Source organism: Miniopterus schreibersii, assembly GCF_964146895.1.
Source record: "Miniopterus schreibersii genome assembly, chromosome: 20".
In the NCBI taxonomy this organism is placed as follows: Eukaryota; Metazoa; Chordata; class Mammalia; order Chiroptera; family Miniopteridae; genus Miniopterus; species Miniopterus schreibersii.
In genome coordinates this window covers 25,158,663-25,174,737 of record NC_138122.1, presented here as the reverse complement: position 1 = coordinate 25,174,737, position 16,075 = coordinate 25,158,663, and the positions used below count along the sequence as shown (strand labels likewise).

General features: G+C 38.4%; 1 protein-coding gene across 1 annotated transcript in view; it reads left to right on the top strand.

Moving 5' to 3' along the window:
• ATP2A2 (ATPase sarcoplasmic/endoplasmic reticulum Ca2+ transporting 2) overlaps positions 1–16,075 on the top strand; it is a 40,314-nt gene that overhangs the window by 7,787 nt on the left and 16,452 nt on the right. The window contains exons 4-7 of the mRNA XM_081123499.1: positions 53–157; positions 1,646–1,784; positions 13,177–13,257; positions 15,161–15,246. Of these exons, the coding sequence (XP_080979625.1) occupies positions 53–157; positions 1,646–1,784; positions 13,177–13,257; positions 15,161–15,246 (411 nt within the window). The remainder of the gene's footprint in view (positions 1–52; positions 158–1,645; positions 1,785–13,176; positions 13,258–15,160; positions 15,247–16,075) is intronic.

Sequence of the window (16,075 nt, the reverse complement as noted above, 5' to 3'; positions counted from 1 at the left end):
GCGCTAAACCTAAAACATTACAATTCTAATACCCATGCCTTTTCTCTTTTAGGTTCTGGCTTGGTTTGAAGAAGGTGAAGAAACAATTACAGCCTTTGTAGAGCCCTTTGTCATTTTACTTATATTAGTAGCCAATGCAATTGTGGGTGTGTGGCAGGTAAGCACAAAATTCTGCACTGCTGAATTTTAGTAATTTCTGTGGCTTAAACTCTTAATCTTTCTCTTAATTTGTTTTTTTTCCTGATGTGTTGACTAAAAGCAACTTCTGGAATGTCTACATGTGTTTTTTCTTTTGTCCATTAGTTTATTTAATGGCAAAATATTAGATCTCTCGTGTATATATACTTTGCTCATGCACATATGAATTGCTCGTCCTTCATGATAGCATGGAGTTAAGAACAGTGGATGAGAGAAGCTACTTAAGGAAAACCAGAAAATTTGAGACCCAAGTCTGTCTGTCCAAGTAAAGGTTAAATTGAAGAACTTTAAATTGGAGGGCCAGCCCTAGTCGTTTTGGCTCAGTGGTTAGAGCATCGACCAGTGGACTGAAGGGTCTTGGGTTCAGTTCTGGACAAGGGCATGTACCTGGGTTGCAGGCTCGATCCCCGGCCCCAGTTGGGGCGTGTGCGGGAGGCAGCCAATCGATGTGTTTCTCTCACACTGATGTTTCTCTCTCTCCCCCCCCCCCCTCTCTGACGAGCAATGGAAAAAATATCCTCGGGTGAGGGTTTAAAAAAAATTTAATTGGAGGGAGAAATGTGAGAGAAATGAAAAGAATCCTCTCCTCACCTGGGCATGCACTTTGTAGGCTTGCTTTGTAACTTCTGCTTGTTTTTTAAAAGGAGATAAGACAAATTTTGGCACACAAGGTTTTCTTTCTTTTTCCCCCCCGCCCTTAAAGGAACTTCCCGGTAGCTTTTTTTGCCCAAACATGACTCATTTTGATTCTACATCTTTCATCTTGAAATTAGGAAAGAAAAACTGTCTAAGTCTTGATATGTTCATGTATAATATGGTAAATGTGGTATGCGACTGGCAGTGCTGTGCTGAGATCCCTGCCATTTATTGGCCTTTACCACTGGAGAGAGTTTTCTTAGAATTTGTGAGACATAGCAATTTTCTTAATTCATCAATCGTGGCATTTACTGTGTGCCAAAGCACAGTCTAAGCATTCTATATATAGCTTGTAAATCCTCATAACCCTTAAACTAGGTACTATAAGTGTCCTGGTTTTGTAGGCAGTGAACCTGTGTGTTGTGTAAATTACCCACAATCGTAGCTGTTAAGTCTGGATTGAACCTAGGCAGTCAGACCCCAACCCATCACCTTTCATGTGAGATAGGGTTGATCTAGGTGGCAGAGGTATGTGTGGCTAGAGGTGAGACCTGCATTTCTGTGCGCTTAGGGGCAGCAGGCTCATTTTCCACCTTAGGATTTTATTCTCTTACCCTTCTTAGGGGGCTTAGTTTTTTCATTTTTAACACAAACTCATAAGGGCCTAGCGTTTGTCACCTTAAATGTGAATTGTTTACAACTGTCATTAATGTACTTCTCTTGTGTCTCTTAGGTTAGATTAGAACTCTAAAATTTGATTCCTTGGGCTAGAAATACTTGCAGTGATAGGCATGTGTTTTCTCTTTTACAGGAAAGAAATGCTGAAAATGCAATCGAGGCCCTTAAGGAGTATGAGCCTGAAATGGGCAAAGTGTATCGACAGGACAGAAAGAGTGTACAGCGGATTAAAGCTAAAGACATAGTTCCTGGTGATATTGTAGAAATTGCTGGTGAGTTTGTCATTTTTGTTTTACTCTGGATTGTATATCCAAATGCATTCTTTTTTCAGGGTTCATAATTAAGTGTTTTAAAAATTATGCTCATGTATATGTATCGGTTTTAGTGCCATCAAACAAATAAGGCTTTGTATAAGCTTTCAAAGTATTTTGGTACCTCCCTTCATGTTACTGATATTTTTTAAACAAAGCGTTTTAAATTGTTTGTGCTTATTACTCCTTTTGGTACATTGCAGTACACTAGCCTTAGCGAGATGATGTACTTAATTTTGATTTGGCAATTAGTTATGCAGTCTGTTAGAATGCTAGTTAATGGCTTTGTAGTTTTTTGTTTCTTGGCATAAATGTTAAGTCATACTTGCAACTGTCAAACTGAGTTGATAGTTAAGGGTAGTATCATGAATCTAAAAGCTGTGGTTAAAAGTACTTCTCCATTGCACTGAGCCAGGTGTCTTAGCCTGCGTTCTCTAGGTGAGCTTCAGAGAGTTCATGAATGCACTGCACAGCCAGAGCCCTCCACAGACCACCAACTGCCTGTTTCCTCATGGTCTTGGTCAGTGCCATTCCTCAGGTGGCCCACAACACCCTTGGAACTCAAGGACAGTTGAGTCTTTTTGTTGGAGAGTCATTACATTGGATTGTTCAAATCATCGTGGTTTTCACACCCTGTAGAGCTTAGAATACTTGTTACTTGGTTTCTATTTGTGAATTGTCTCATAGTAACACTTTTACACTGATGGGGAAGGTGTGCTTTGTGCTTATTGTCTGTCTTACTTTAATAAAGAATTCAACGAGCTGCATCTGTTGGCCTGTGCTGTACAGTTTCGCCTCTAAAAGGAAGTTGTCACAGATATTTTCTCATCCATAATTTTTGTCTTTCTTGTTCCAGAAAAGGAACAGTGTTGCCTGTAGACCATCATGTTGGTTAAGTAGGGCTGCAGAATGTGTGTCAGTGAACAAGTTGTAGGCTCAGTGCCCCTTTACTCCAGAGTACTTCAGTGTTTATTATTATTTTTTAAATATGTTTTTATAAGTTGATTCTTAGAGAGAGAGGAAGGGAGAGGGAGAGAGAGAGAGAAACACCAATGTGAGAGAGAAACATTAATTGGCTGCCTCCTGCACTCGCCCGCAAGCTGGACATGTGCCCTGACCGGGAAGCGAAACGGACCTTTCAGTGCATGGGACTGTGCTCAACCAAGCCACGCTGGCCAAGGCTTGAGTGTTTGTTTTATAAAATTGAGGGCATTCTCTTAATATGACTCCAATACAAGTATCAAAATCAGGAAATTGATAAAATACTGTTATCTAATCTACAGACCTTATTCAGATTTTACCATTTGTCACAATGGATTTCATAGAAAAAATATGAGTTGAGGAATTCTGGCAGTAATGTAGAAAGGAGGTCAGAATGACCCTGGCCGGGTAGCTCGGTTGGAGCGTCTTCCCAGTGGGCCATGGTTGTGGGTTCAGTGCTTGGTCAGGGCCCATACAAGGAACAACCAGATCAGTGAGTGCATGGATGGGGTGGAGTGGGAGTTTCTCTCTCTCCTCTTCCCCTCTCTCTTAAAAAATAAAATCAAGTAAAAAAGAAGAAAGGAAAAGAAAATAGGTTGGAATGGGGAAACTGGAGATGGGCTATTTTGATAGCCTAGGCAAGAGGTAATGAGGGCGAGATAATGAGTGCAACTGCATTGAGAGTGGGACGATTTTGAGTTATGAGCAGTAGTTCTTGTGCAGGAGGGCACATCAGAATCCTCTGGGGCACTCTCTAAAAGTTTTTATCAGTCTCAACCCTCTCAAATTAAGCATATTTTAAGAATTTTTATGCTAGATAGGGGATTTCAGTGTATTGAGTCTGTTTGAAAACTTAGAGAAATTACCCCCAAGCATCTGTCTTTGGTTTGCATCAGTAGACAGCAGTGGTCGACAACGTCAGAGGAAACTGTGGCCTTGATCCTCAAGGCACCTTCCCTTTTGAAGACATAAACAAGGCCAGCTTCTGTTCAGCGGTGGTGGTTCAGATTTTTTCTTCCCTCTGAGTCCTGGTCCTCTTTCTTCCCCTTCTCGGTAGGTCACTCTAACCGCCTAGCTAACTGAGGAACGACAGAGTCATCTCGATTCTTTTCTCTTATTCTCTGTCTCTAAGGCCAGTTGATTCTGTCTCCAAAACACACCCAAATCTGTGAACTTCTGTTTCCTCAGTTCCACCATCACCTCACACTGACACTGCCATTGTGTTCTAACCTGACTTTGGCTTTTTTGGTTTTCATTCGGTTCTCCATGCAGCAGCCAGAATGGTTTTCTAAAGGTCACGTTATTTATTCACCTGCTAAAGCTTTCAATGGCTTCCTAGTGCACCTGAAATATAAAATTCTTTCTTTTACCTAAAAGACTGTGCATTGTGTAGCTCCTGCTTATGTCTATGATTTCATCTTAATGCCACTCCCTGTGCTCTAGCCATACATGCCTCTCTATTCAGTTTTCAGTTCCAGCAGACTTTTCTGGCCTTTTTGGGCAGGTTAGGCAAATTTTATATAATATATTAATGTGCCCAGTGCACAGATCTCTTAGTGGTAAAGCCTGATTATAACCCTGATCTGCCTGACTTCTGTTGCCCACTGTGAAAATCCATTTCTTGTGCATAGCATTCTGTATATTGTACTTAATAGTTTAGGAAGGACAAAAATGATTGACCCATACCGTGCGTGACCTAAGATATCCAGTCTTCTGGAGTTTGCCTTATTATATTTGTTTATATTATGGTAAAATACTCACAGTAAAAACTACCATTTTAACCATGTTTAAGTGCATCAGTTCCATGGCATTAAATACATTCACATCACTGTGTAACCATCACCACCACTCATCTCCAGAACTTTCTCGTCTTCCCAAACTACAGCTCCGTCCCTGTTACAGTGATTTTCCTTAACCCACTTCCTTCAGCTTCCAACAGCCACTCCCTTTCTTTTAATATTCAAAAAACAGTGAGTTTAATATTAAAAGATGAGTTTATATCCCTCATCTGAGGTCAATATATTTACTACAGATAGCAACTATTCTAAGCAGTACATACAAACCCGTTCTGAGAAGTACAAATTGGCAGTTACAAAGTAGTCATAGGGATGTAAAGCACAGCAGCCACTTAGCCACACCTGCCAGGGCTATTGTGAACTATTTTGAAGATGAAAGTAAGTTTGGAGCTGCTATTTTGATACTTCCAGAAATAGACCTTTTTGTGGTAATTTTTGGATGTAAGGATCATCTGCTCACTTCAGGTAATGTTAAGCTCGCTTTTTGCAAGCTTTAGGAAGACATCTGATAAGATGGTTCTGGGTTCCGCTGCACTTTCTGAAGGCTAGATTGGACTCGGTGGTGTTTTGAGGGGGAGATACAGGGAGTTACGGAAATTAAATTTTAGATGTTGCTATACCAGCTAATAACCTTTCCAAAGAGACATTGTGTAAGCATGCACAGCAGATGCTTAGGTAAACCTTAGAAGTGTGTAGAAGCCAAATAAAATTGACTTGACAAGTAAAAGTATGGAGAGAGTACCCCCCATTTCATCTTCTGGAGCCACAGTAATTTTGTATTATCTTAATGCCAGGAAAATATTTCTCTGGATGGATGAAAACCACGGTAGTAAAATCAGGTGTCATTTTTTGAGAAATGAACATAAGTGTTTTTAAGCTTTCTGTATTACCTGCTAATATTATCAAAGTAAATCAAGTTTATGATGTCATAAAAGTCTTAAATTTAGAATTTTGGAGGTTTCAGTATATGCCCTGGGGGTAGGAGATTATTTATTGACTTCTCAAGGCCACTGTTTTCAGGATAGTTTAAAACAAACTTCATGTATCTTGGTAACCCAGAGTTGATGAATAGCACAAGTACATAAATATCCTCAGATGATTTCTGTCCTGTTGTATACTCTGGAGCAAATCATATTTTACGATTACGTACGTGATAGGAATGGCACAATCTTAACATAAAATTGAATTTGCTTTAGCTTCTAAAGAAATTGGTTTTATATTTCACAAAATGAAGAGTAAATGTTTAGCAATAGTACCAGCAATTTCAGAATTTATTCAGTAAAAAAAAAAGACTAATTCTATAACTATTTAAGGGAAGAAAAATGTTTTTGAAAAGTCCACTTGCAGTAATGATACTTAGCATCTCTAAAGTGGCATTTCTGAGCTGTTGGAGAACAGGAAGGACGGAGCTGTGAAATAGGAAGGTGACTGGTTCCTGTGAGAACCTGAATTACTCTCCCAACTCTGCACGGTGCTGGACAGAGGAAACTAACCTACAGAATGCGGTAATTGGAGCTTTCTGGCTCTATGTAATGTTTGGTTCAGATTATGTGGCCGTATCATTTGTGGATTTCTTTTGCTTTTAGGAAAAAAGGATTGGTGCATCCTAACTATCCAGTCAGCAGACACTTAATCCATACCTTCCAAGCTCACTAACACAGATATCAGAGACGTGCTGTAGAGCAGAGGGATTGGCAAACCTTTTTCTGTTTGTTTTTTGTCTTTTTGTACAGGGTCCCAGTCTCTCTAGAAAAATTTTTTTTTTAAAAAAAGCCTTCAAAAATGTAAAAAGTCATTCTTGGCTCAAGGGCTGTTTTAAAACAAACAAACAAAAACAGGCCTTCAGATTTGGCCAGCTGCTTAGAGCACTGTTTCTCTAACTTCATGTGAGTGGGGGGATTTGTTAAAATGTAAATTTTGATTCTATAAATCTGGAGTGGGGTCTGAATATCTGAATTTGTACCAAGCTCCCAGGTGGACCCCATTTTGAAAAGCAAAGCTCTATAGCTGTAGCTTTTAATTACTCCTAAATCACAGTTCCTTTGAGAATTAATGAGGTTATAGATGCCAGGACATTCAAAATCTTATATACAATTTTATGGGTTTCATTGCCTTTCTTCCCAGGATTCTGTTTGGTTTTTAAAAATGAAACATACCATATGACCTAGCAATTCCACTTCCGAGTATATATCCAAAAGAAACAAAATCACTGTTCTGAAGAAATAATGTTCTTTGCAGCATTATTTGCAGTATCCAAGACATGATAACATCCTAAGTGCCTGTCAGTGAATGAATGGATAAAGAATATGGTGTGTGGCCCAGCCGGGCGTGGCTCAGCAGTTGAGCGTCAACCTAGGATCCAGGAGATCGAGGTTCGATTCCTGGTCAGGGCACATGCCCGGGTTGCAGGCTTGATCCCCAGTAGGGGGTGTGCAAGAGGCAGGCGGTTAATGACTCATCATTGATGTTTCTATCTCTCTCCTTCTCCCTTCCTCTCTGTGAAATCAATAAAGATATATTTTTTAAAAAATAAAAAAATAAAATGACACACATTGATCCGAGAAGTAGAAGCAAAGGTGTATGGCGAAAGAAAGTGGTGAGCATGGAGTTGTTTCACAGTGAGGATAGAACAGGGCTCCTTAGAGATGTAGATCTGCACCATCTGTATCTAAATGACAGAAGTCATTGTTTTAGTCATTCCTGTAAGTTATATCTCTCTTTTACTAAGAGATGTAAGTTCTTAGGAACTTGTATATAAGCAGAAGAGCCAATGGTCTAAAACAGAAATCGGTGTGGATATAGTAGAAGGTCTGAGTTTTGAGGCCTTTGTTCAACACTGTTGGGGTAGCTAAGACATGAAGAACCGCGAGGAACTCGGGAAGGTCTCCCCAACCACGAGATCATGATAGACCAGTTGACTCTGAATCCTGACCTGAGTTTCATGCAGCTGGCATTTCCTAATTTCCTATAATCCCCTCCTCCCTTCTCCCCATTACTCAGTGGTAGTCATAGTACCAGTTAAGTGCCAACTTTTCCATCCTTGCCACTGTGGTTGAAATTTTGGAAAAATCAGAAGAAACCACATTGTATATATAGGGAACACATTTCCTAAGTGTTATAAAACCACCAAGATACCAGATTTGACTAAAAATGTAAAACAACTTTTATTTTGAAGATAATAAAGGAATTTTGAAAGATAAAGTGCTTGGTATTACTGGTGCTCCAGAAAAGTACAAGATTGAAAATATGGGGACACGGCAAGGATAGAAATTTGATGGAAGTATACATTTGTAGGAAAATTCCGCTCCTATGCATCTATCCTCCAGAAGTGATCCAGATGCCCAGAGATGGAAAAGTTAGAAACACCTAGATGGCCATGAAAATGGTGACTGATTTAGTCTGTAGATGACTATGAAACACTGACCTTGAGCAAGTTCATTTTCTGTGCCTCATTCTCCGCTGTGTAAACTGGGAATGCAGATAATCACGCCTTTAGAGTTTGGAGGTGAGGAGTGACCTGTAAAGCCCTTGCAGCAGTGCTTGGTGTAGAATGAACATGCTCTGGATTTTAGTGGGTATTGTTCCTATGCAGCCATTTAAAAGAATGAGACAGGTAAATATACACTGATGGAGAAGGGTCTTTACATTAGTATATACTGTGGTTTTTATTTCAGTGATGTTTTAAGTGTTATCCATAGAGAAAGGTCTGGAAGATACATACTCTTAACAGTTTGATGTATGTTTGTTGGGCGGGGGGAGTGATGGATGGGTTGGTGAGCATGCCAGATGTTGTGTCCTCTAACCTTGCTTAGTTATGGGTTGCCTTCACAGCATCTAGTGAGTGGTTTACATCTCTAGTAATTGGAAACTTGCCCGCTTAGCACTAGCTATGCCATTTTTAGTCATTTTTATTATAAAATATCCCATATAAGGAGCTTAAATATGCTTGTCTGTTTTATACATTCGTTTTTTGTTTGGGAGCCACTTAGAAGTCTGATTCCTCTTCCTATGATGGCTTGTTGAAGGTAAATTCATCACCCTTTATTTCCAAGTTAGTCTTAGCTCTTTCAGTTTTTCATGTAATTATTTGCAAACCCTTTACTATTTTGATGGCTTTCTTTGGTGCCCAGACTTGAATGCAGTTATGTAAAGGAGTCTGGTTGATATTCTGGGCACCTTTCTCCTGCTCTTACAGCCTAAGGGTACTTCTTTGGCAGCCTTAATTGCCTGTCCAGCTAAAACCCAAGCTCTTTCTCCCTACACCTCTGGTTCTCTACTAGCACATACGGGTTTTTTGGTGTTTAGTCTAAATATAGAATGTAACCAACAATCACTAGTAAACCTCATTCAGCTCAACTGAGTCTGAAATCTCTTTGGCTCCTGATTTTTTTTAGGGTTCCTAGCTTTGTGACATTCTTCAACTTGGTCATTAGCATAAGTCTCTGCTGCTTGTTTATTTAAAGAAATAATGTTTGCAAGTATGTACTTCTTTCATTGACAGATATTTTATTGGGCATCCACTGTTGTGAAAGCACAGTGCCGGGGGGCTAGGAAGTCAGTGGTGACTGAGTAGCTCTTCCTTCGTGGGGAAGACATCAGACACGCAGTGTGATGAGAGTTTGGAAAGGAAAGGACAGCTCTCTGAAGGCACAGCATAAGGAATACCGACCTAACCTTGAAATTCGTGGACAGCTTTTCTGTTTGGAGGAGAAGAGGGTATGTGAAAGCTCAGAAAGAACTCGGAGGAGCTGAAGGCCATTGTGCTTGGAGCTTGGAGAGGAAGGGAGAGTGGTAAGAAGTAAGCAGCAGTTGAGTCATGAAGGGTGTTATAAACCATGGTTAAGATACTAAACTTTAGCCAGGCATGGTGGCATGTGCCTGTAGGCCCAGCTACTGGGGGTGCTGAGGCAGGGACGCGTGAGCCCCAGGAGTTCTGGGTTGTAGTGCGCTATGCCCATTGGGTGTCCACACTAAGTTCAGCATCAGTATGGCAACCTCTCAGGGACCACCAGGTTGCCTAAGGAGGGGAGAACCTGCCCAGTTCAGAAAAGGAACAGGTCAAGATACTAAACTTTATTTCAAGTCTAGCAAGAAGAAGTTATTGAAGGATTTTAAACAAGATTATGATAGATATCACATTGCATTTTTAAAAGATGAGTCTTATCATAGATAATAACTCCCCAGCCCCCACAAAAAACCCAGAGTGGGAGCAAACTTAGTATACTATGGCAATTTATAATGTTCCTTCTCTGCTCATGCTGAGGCCTGGAAATAGTTTTAAGTAGGGCTTCTCAAGTGAAGGATTTCATTCACTGTGCCTGTCTGCAAAAGTTATGACTCAAATTGGAAACATAGTGAAAATGTTTGAGTCATAGTTAAATGTTTAAGTAATTTAGGTTAATTCTATTATGGCTTGCTTTTCCTGGGAACCATTTAAACTCAAAAACAATAGTGGTATTTTCAAGGTAAGTTCTAATTTTATATAGTTTTCTTTTAGAAAAGATTTGAATAACTTTGGTGGAATTTGTCACAATAAATTAGGTTTTTTGTTTGCTGGTTTGTTACATAAAGCCAATTTATAAAAAGCCCTTTTTTACTGATTTTAACCATCAGTATTTATTTTTGACATAGTTGTAAACAGTGTTTAAGTATCATGGCTTATAACCACTCCTTCCTAGATTTTAAGGTAAAGAAAGCTTGTGTTCAGTTCTAAAATGTGGCAAAGTAATAACTTCCTTTAACTTTTACTTGCATTCTTGGTAACCTAGCATAAAGTATACATTGAAGATTTTGTCCAAACTGGAAATCTCTATTGTGATACCAGGTTAAAGCTCTAAGGATTTATGGAGCCAAGAGCTGAATTTGAAAAGTGTCAAATGTTAAATGGAAGGTTTATAACAGAATTTATTATTTTATTACACTGCTGAACTCAAGAGACAGAGAAGAAAAGTTTCAGAGGAAAAAATTGCAGAACATCTCCTTGGCAAGAATAAGAATTTTCCACTACCACTTGCCCTAAGGACATTGACATGCCCCATCAGGGAAATAGCACTGGATGTAATCATCAGGACAGCACTGCCTACTCCTCACGCACAAAACCCTGTCTGAAATTCACAGAAGCCTGAACACAAAGGAAAATTATGTCTTAGTTTGAAAAGTATTCGCTGAATCTTTACTTTCATGGATCTTTTGCTTCCTTTAGAGAACCTGCTCCCTGATAGATTTAAACCTAAATTGACTCTTAAAAAAACTAGAGTCGCAAAGCAAGTTAAAAGAAGTCTTTCGTTAATTGAGGTTTCCTTAGGCAAGACTCCTTTTACTCTTACCTTTAGTTTCCTGTCTGAAATGAGGGACATGGGTTGGTCAAGATTATGTGGGGGTCTTTCTAGCTAAGAGAATACTAGAATATGACAGGTTTTTATGACCAGTTTGGATTTATGTTTACCTGTCTGCAAAGAGATCAGTTTCTAATGGAATGAGAAGTGTAAATAAAACTGTAAAGTAGTACATTTTCCAAGTGTTGGGGGACTTTGGGTCTTCTTGTCCTGGAGGTGGAATGTTTGGTGCATGAAAAACAGCACATAGTAAAGGTTGTTTTAAACAAGCCTCACAGGATCTGTGACCCCAGTTATGCTTGGTTTTGTTTTCTTGTATTAATTTTTTAGTATGTTTGGAAAACTTTTTTAAGATGTGGATCCTTGGACCTTACCCAGAATGCATTGAACCAGACTCTTGACGAGCAGGTCCCGAGGTTCTGTAGTTTATAAAAGGCCCCCAGGTTATCTTTCCTTTGATTCTTAAATATTTAATTGCCTCCCAATTAGAATGGCTGGTGTAGCATGGAAGGTTGAGAAGAACTTGAGGTCAATTTTTAAGGGCTTCCCAAGTCATTTGTTTCACCAGCATTTGACATTTGGGGTATTCCTGAATATTTGGCCAACAATTAAATGTATATCAGTATAATTTCTGTACAGCAAAGAGACAGCCTTCATGCTATTAAAATGGTCCTTCAGGGGGAAAGTAGCTGGTTTCTTTATAATTCCAGTATAATTTTTAATGCTACATCTATATAGTGTTGATTCCATCTTAAGCTAATAGCTAATATTTTGACTGCGTTAACAAAAAAAGAAACTTAACCTTGGGACTTATTGCCTTAAAAATACATTTTCCATCCATTTCAGATTCTCTGAGCTTCCACTGAAACACAGCAAAGTAAATAGTGAGACACTACATTTGGGTCCTGTTGTAGTTTATCCTTAGTTTGAATATTAGATTTGTTGGCCTTAAATGTGGCAGGTATGTGAGAGTAAGAGCTAAGGCTTATATATGAAATTGTTTACAGAGAAAAGGGATTAAACTTTCAGTAGCAAATGAAATGTACTGCTTTCGATTGCTGGTGTGTGCTTAGCTGTTACAGTGCAGAAGTGTGATGAAGCTTACTGACTGAGGACCTCTGTGCCACCTCTGAGAGGAGAGAGGAGTGTTCTGCTCCTGTAGGATGGTGACATAAATTGCCACAGGCATCAAAGGAACATTTTCAAGTAAATTTCCCATTTAGGGTCATATGCTTGTCATTGAACTTGTGGTTTTTTTCATGTTCACGGTCATGCGGGATAAAATTAATTACAACCACCAGAAATAATACAGTAAAAAATATTTTATGTTGGTTTAAAATTTCCATCCTGATGGGGCATTTCAGCTGTTGAAGGTCACTCAAGTTTAGGATGTGGTTACTTTATTGTAGTATGAACAGAAGTATGTTAAAATGAAGGGTTCTGGCTCACTCAGTCTGAATATTGCTATTTGTTGCATAAGCATTTCCAGCAGCGTTACTTGCACTTAATGTGTCCCTGCAGTCAAATGCAAGGATGATCTTTGCCCCTTGAGATTATATGTTGGCAGTCTCTTTGCCGCCTTGTGACCACGTGTCCTACTTGGGCCATAGGGTTGTTATATGAACTGGAGTTCAAAAACAAACCATCCTCTCCCTGAATTTAAAAGCTGAGAAATGCAGGAAAAAAACTACTAAATTGGTTTAATAAATGAAATAAAATCTATTTCTTGGACAGAATGGCTGTTTTGCCATTTTGCATATTACCAGTGACAATTACAATTCAGTGTGTGGGGTAAATCTGGAAAATGAATATTTGACTTAAAAATGCCCTATGCAGTTCTAGGGGAGACTTGACTTACTTACTCTAATTTTTTACTGTCCTTGCGTAAGACTTCCAAAGGTACCTTAGCAACTTCTCAGAAAGTCAGGGAAAGCTGTTGTGCATTTATTTTTACTATTCAGTTGCTTTGTTACTGATGTGTACTCCTTCAGTATTTTGAACACAGTGCTGCGCCCTGTTTGTTATTTTCCTTCTGTGTAATTCAAATCTTATATCTATCAGCAAAAGAGTTTTTATTACCCTAGGATAAGTTGGTTATCTTGCTTATTTTAATAGATTTTTATATATTTGTGCTGTATACAGGTATTTTCTTTTAGAATTGCATTTAGAGACAAATTTATCTCTATGTAGCATGATTGCAAAAGTTGCTTATTTTAACTGCCCCCTTTTCTCCCCAATTAGTTGGTGACAAAGTTCCTGCTGATATAAGGTTAACTTCCATCAAGTCTACTACTCTAAGAGTTGACCAGTCAATTCTCACAGGTAAGTATTATGCATTGGAAGGTCATTGAATTTCTGAAGCCTCTCTCAGACCCCACACTAATATTTAGCCCTTGCCCCCACTATCCCTTTGTGATATCCTATCTTAATTCTCTCTAAGGTCTTTATTTCTTAAAGCTTTAACTATTAGACTTTTTGGCAATATATGGGGTTTAAAGGTATGATTTTTTTTAAACTAACTTGGCTTTCATCTCATAAGGCCTTTATCTTTTAATTTTATCAAAAATTAGTTTTCACCAAAAATCAGCATTGTTTTTACTGTTTTTAAAAGGTTACAAATTCTTCCATTGGCAGAGGTTAATCTTACGGTAGAAATGTCTGTTTTGTGGGAAGTGAATCAATTACTTATTTAGTCTTCTTTTTCCAGGCTGGAAAAAAAGGGCTCTAGAACTGTAATTTTTTCGCATTGGGTGAATGCTAATCTTGAATCTTAACATACTGTGCAATAATCAAATGTATAATTAACAAAAGTTAGCACCCCCAGATAGTGAATATTTTACAACTTAAAGTTTGCACACTTAGATTTGGGATTGTTTGGAACATTTCCCCATTTTTGTTTAATAAAGGCACAGAGTAGGGTGGAGGGTTCATATTAACCGGAAGTAACATGGTTAGAAGATTAACTTAAATACAATGCTAAACTGAATTAGAGAATAAATATAAAATTCAAAGATTATCAAGATTTATCTGATTATCAGTTTTGGAAAACAGCTAATGTCATAGAGGTGGTGATGTAAGTAACCTTGTTTAGTGTTTTTTGTTTCTTTATGAATAGCTTTTCTACTAAACCTCCCATTAGCAACAAGCTGGAAGCTGATTAAGCCATAAAATGTTGGGGAATTAGGTTGTATTGATGCAATTCTCATAATGTGCCTACAGAAATAATTATCATTCTTAAACTTACACTTTTTTTAATGTAATTTTTTGTTGAATAATTATACTGTAGTTTTAGGCTAGGTTGAGGAACCAGGCTTTCTTTTTTGTGAAATATCGATAGTGACGTTTAATACCTGACATTTGAATTAACAGTTAGAGTCATATGGCACATATTTCACTCAGGCTGACCCTGATTGTATATTTTATGAGTGCTATTAAGTAAAGTTGAAACCAGATTCAGTGAGACATTGTAAAACTTCTAAGAATTACTGCTTTCTACCATGTGCTCTTTTTAGTGCAACTGCTGATTGCTGTTTTTCAGTTTTGTTTTATTGAAATGGAAGTCTGGTTAGTACATGCAAATATTTCTAAAACATTTTCATTTTTCATCTTTGACATTATTGAACAAAAGCAAGCTTTCCAGTGGATGATGCTCATTATTCATATAATGTTCTACAGTTTGTTCAGTTCATTAAAAGTAAATACACTTTGACTTTTAAAAAAAAAAAAAAATATTGGAGCCTGGCTGGTGTGGCTCAGTGGTTGAGTGTCGACCTATGAGCCAGAAGATCACGGTTCAATTCCTAGTCAGGGCACAGGCCCAGATTTTGGGCTCGATCCCCAGTGGGGGGCATGCAGGAGGCAGCCAGTCGATGATTCTCTCTTATTGATGTTTCTATCTCTCTCTGTCTCCCTCTCCCTTCCTCCCTGAAATCAATTAAAAAAAATTATTGGAGTGTGTGTATAAGTTACTCCAGAAAATAAAGGTAATTGGCTGGGATTTTACTTCAAAATTAAGTTCCTTTATTTTGAAATATATTTATTTTAATCCTGACATTGCTCTCAAATTAGTTTATATTACTAAATTTTACTACTTTACCTCCTTTGAATGAATTGGTTCTTTTACTGGTTTCTTGAGAGAAGCAGTGGCATGAGTGGATGAGGGTTCCTAGGTGCCAGGTGTGGCTTGCACCGATCTAACCTTCCCTCTGTCTCTCAACCTGCTTAGGTGAATCTGTCTCTGTCATCAAGCACACTGACCCCGTCCCTGACCCACGGGCTGTCAACCAAGATAAGAAGAACATGCTCTTTTCTGTAAGTACTTTATCAAATGTTTTTTTGTTTGTGTGTTTTTTAGACATTTTCAGGGTTTTAAGTCTGCAGGTGTTACTTTTTCTCGCTGCCTACCTTCAGTGGTCAGATTTTAGAAAGTGGATAATCACAGTCTTCATGGTCCATCTCAGCTGTCAGAAAACATCAGGAACACGTAATGGTGGGATATGTGACCTAGATGTCTTGTTTTAGTTGGCAGAATTTTTTTAATCGTCACCCAGGGATGGCTTTGATTGCTTCTTTTAGAACCAATGATTGATTCTTTTAGAGAGAGAGTAAGAGGGGGAAGAAACATCAATTGGTTGCTCCCCATATGCGCCCCAACCAGGGATCAAACCTTCAACCCTGCGGTGCACGGGTGATGCTGTAACCAACAGAGCCACACTGGCCAGGGCTTAATTGGCAAGCTTTTGAGGATTAAAATAAAAAGATCAGGTCACACATCTTTAAACTCTTAATCTATAAACATAGTAGAAAAGTAGGTTTATTTGGAAAAGGCTTACATTATAAAGGATGTTTTTTAAAATGATGTGGATGATACCTGTATGAGTTCATAATAAAAAGGTGTGTGTTTAGAGAGAAACAAATGTAGCAAGCCATTAATAAATGGTGAAGATGGGTGAAACGTCAAATGGCTGTTCATTGTACTATTTCAATTTTTCTGTTAAATTTTTTCAAAATAAAAAGTTGGGAAATTTATAGATTTTGTTTGTTTGGAATTTAAAATATTTCACCTCATGGGCTTTTGTGGGTTAGTGTGGGAGCCTAAGCACCCAAAGTAAGTAAAGTACTATCAAGTTACAATGAAATA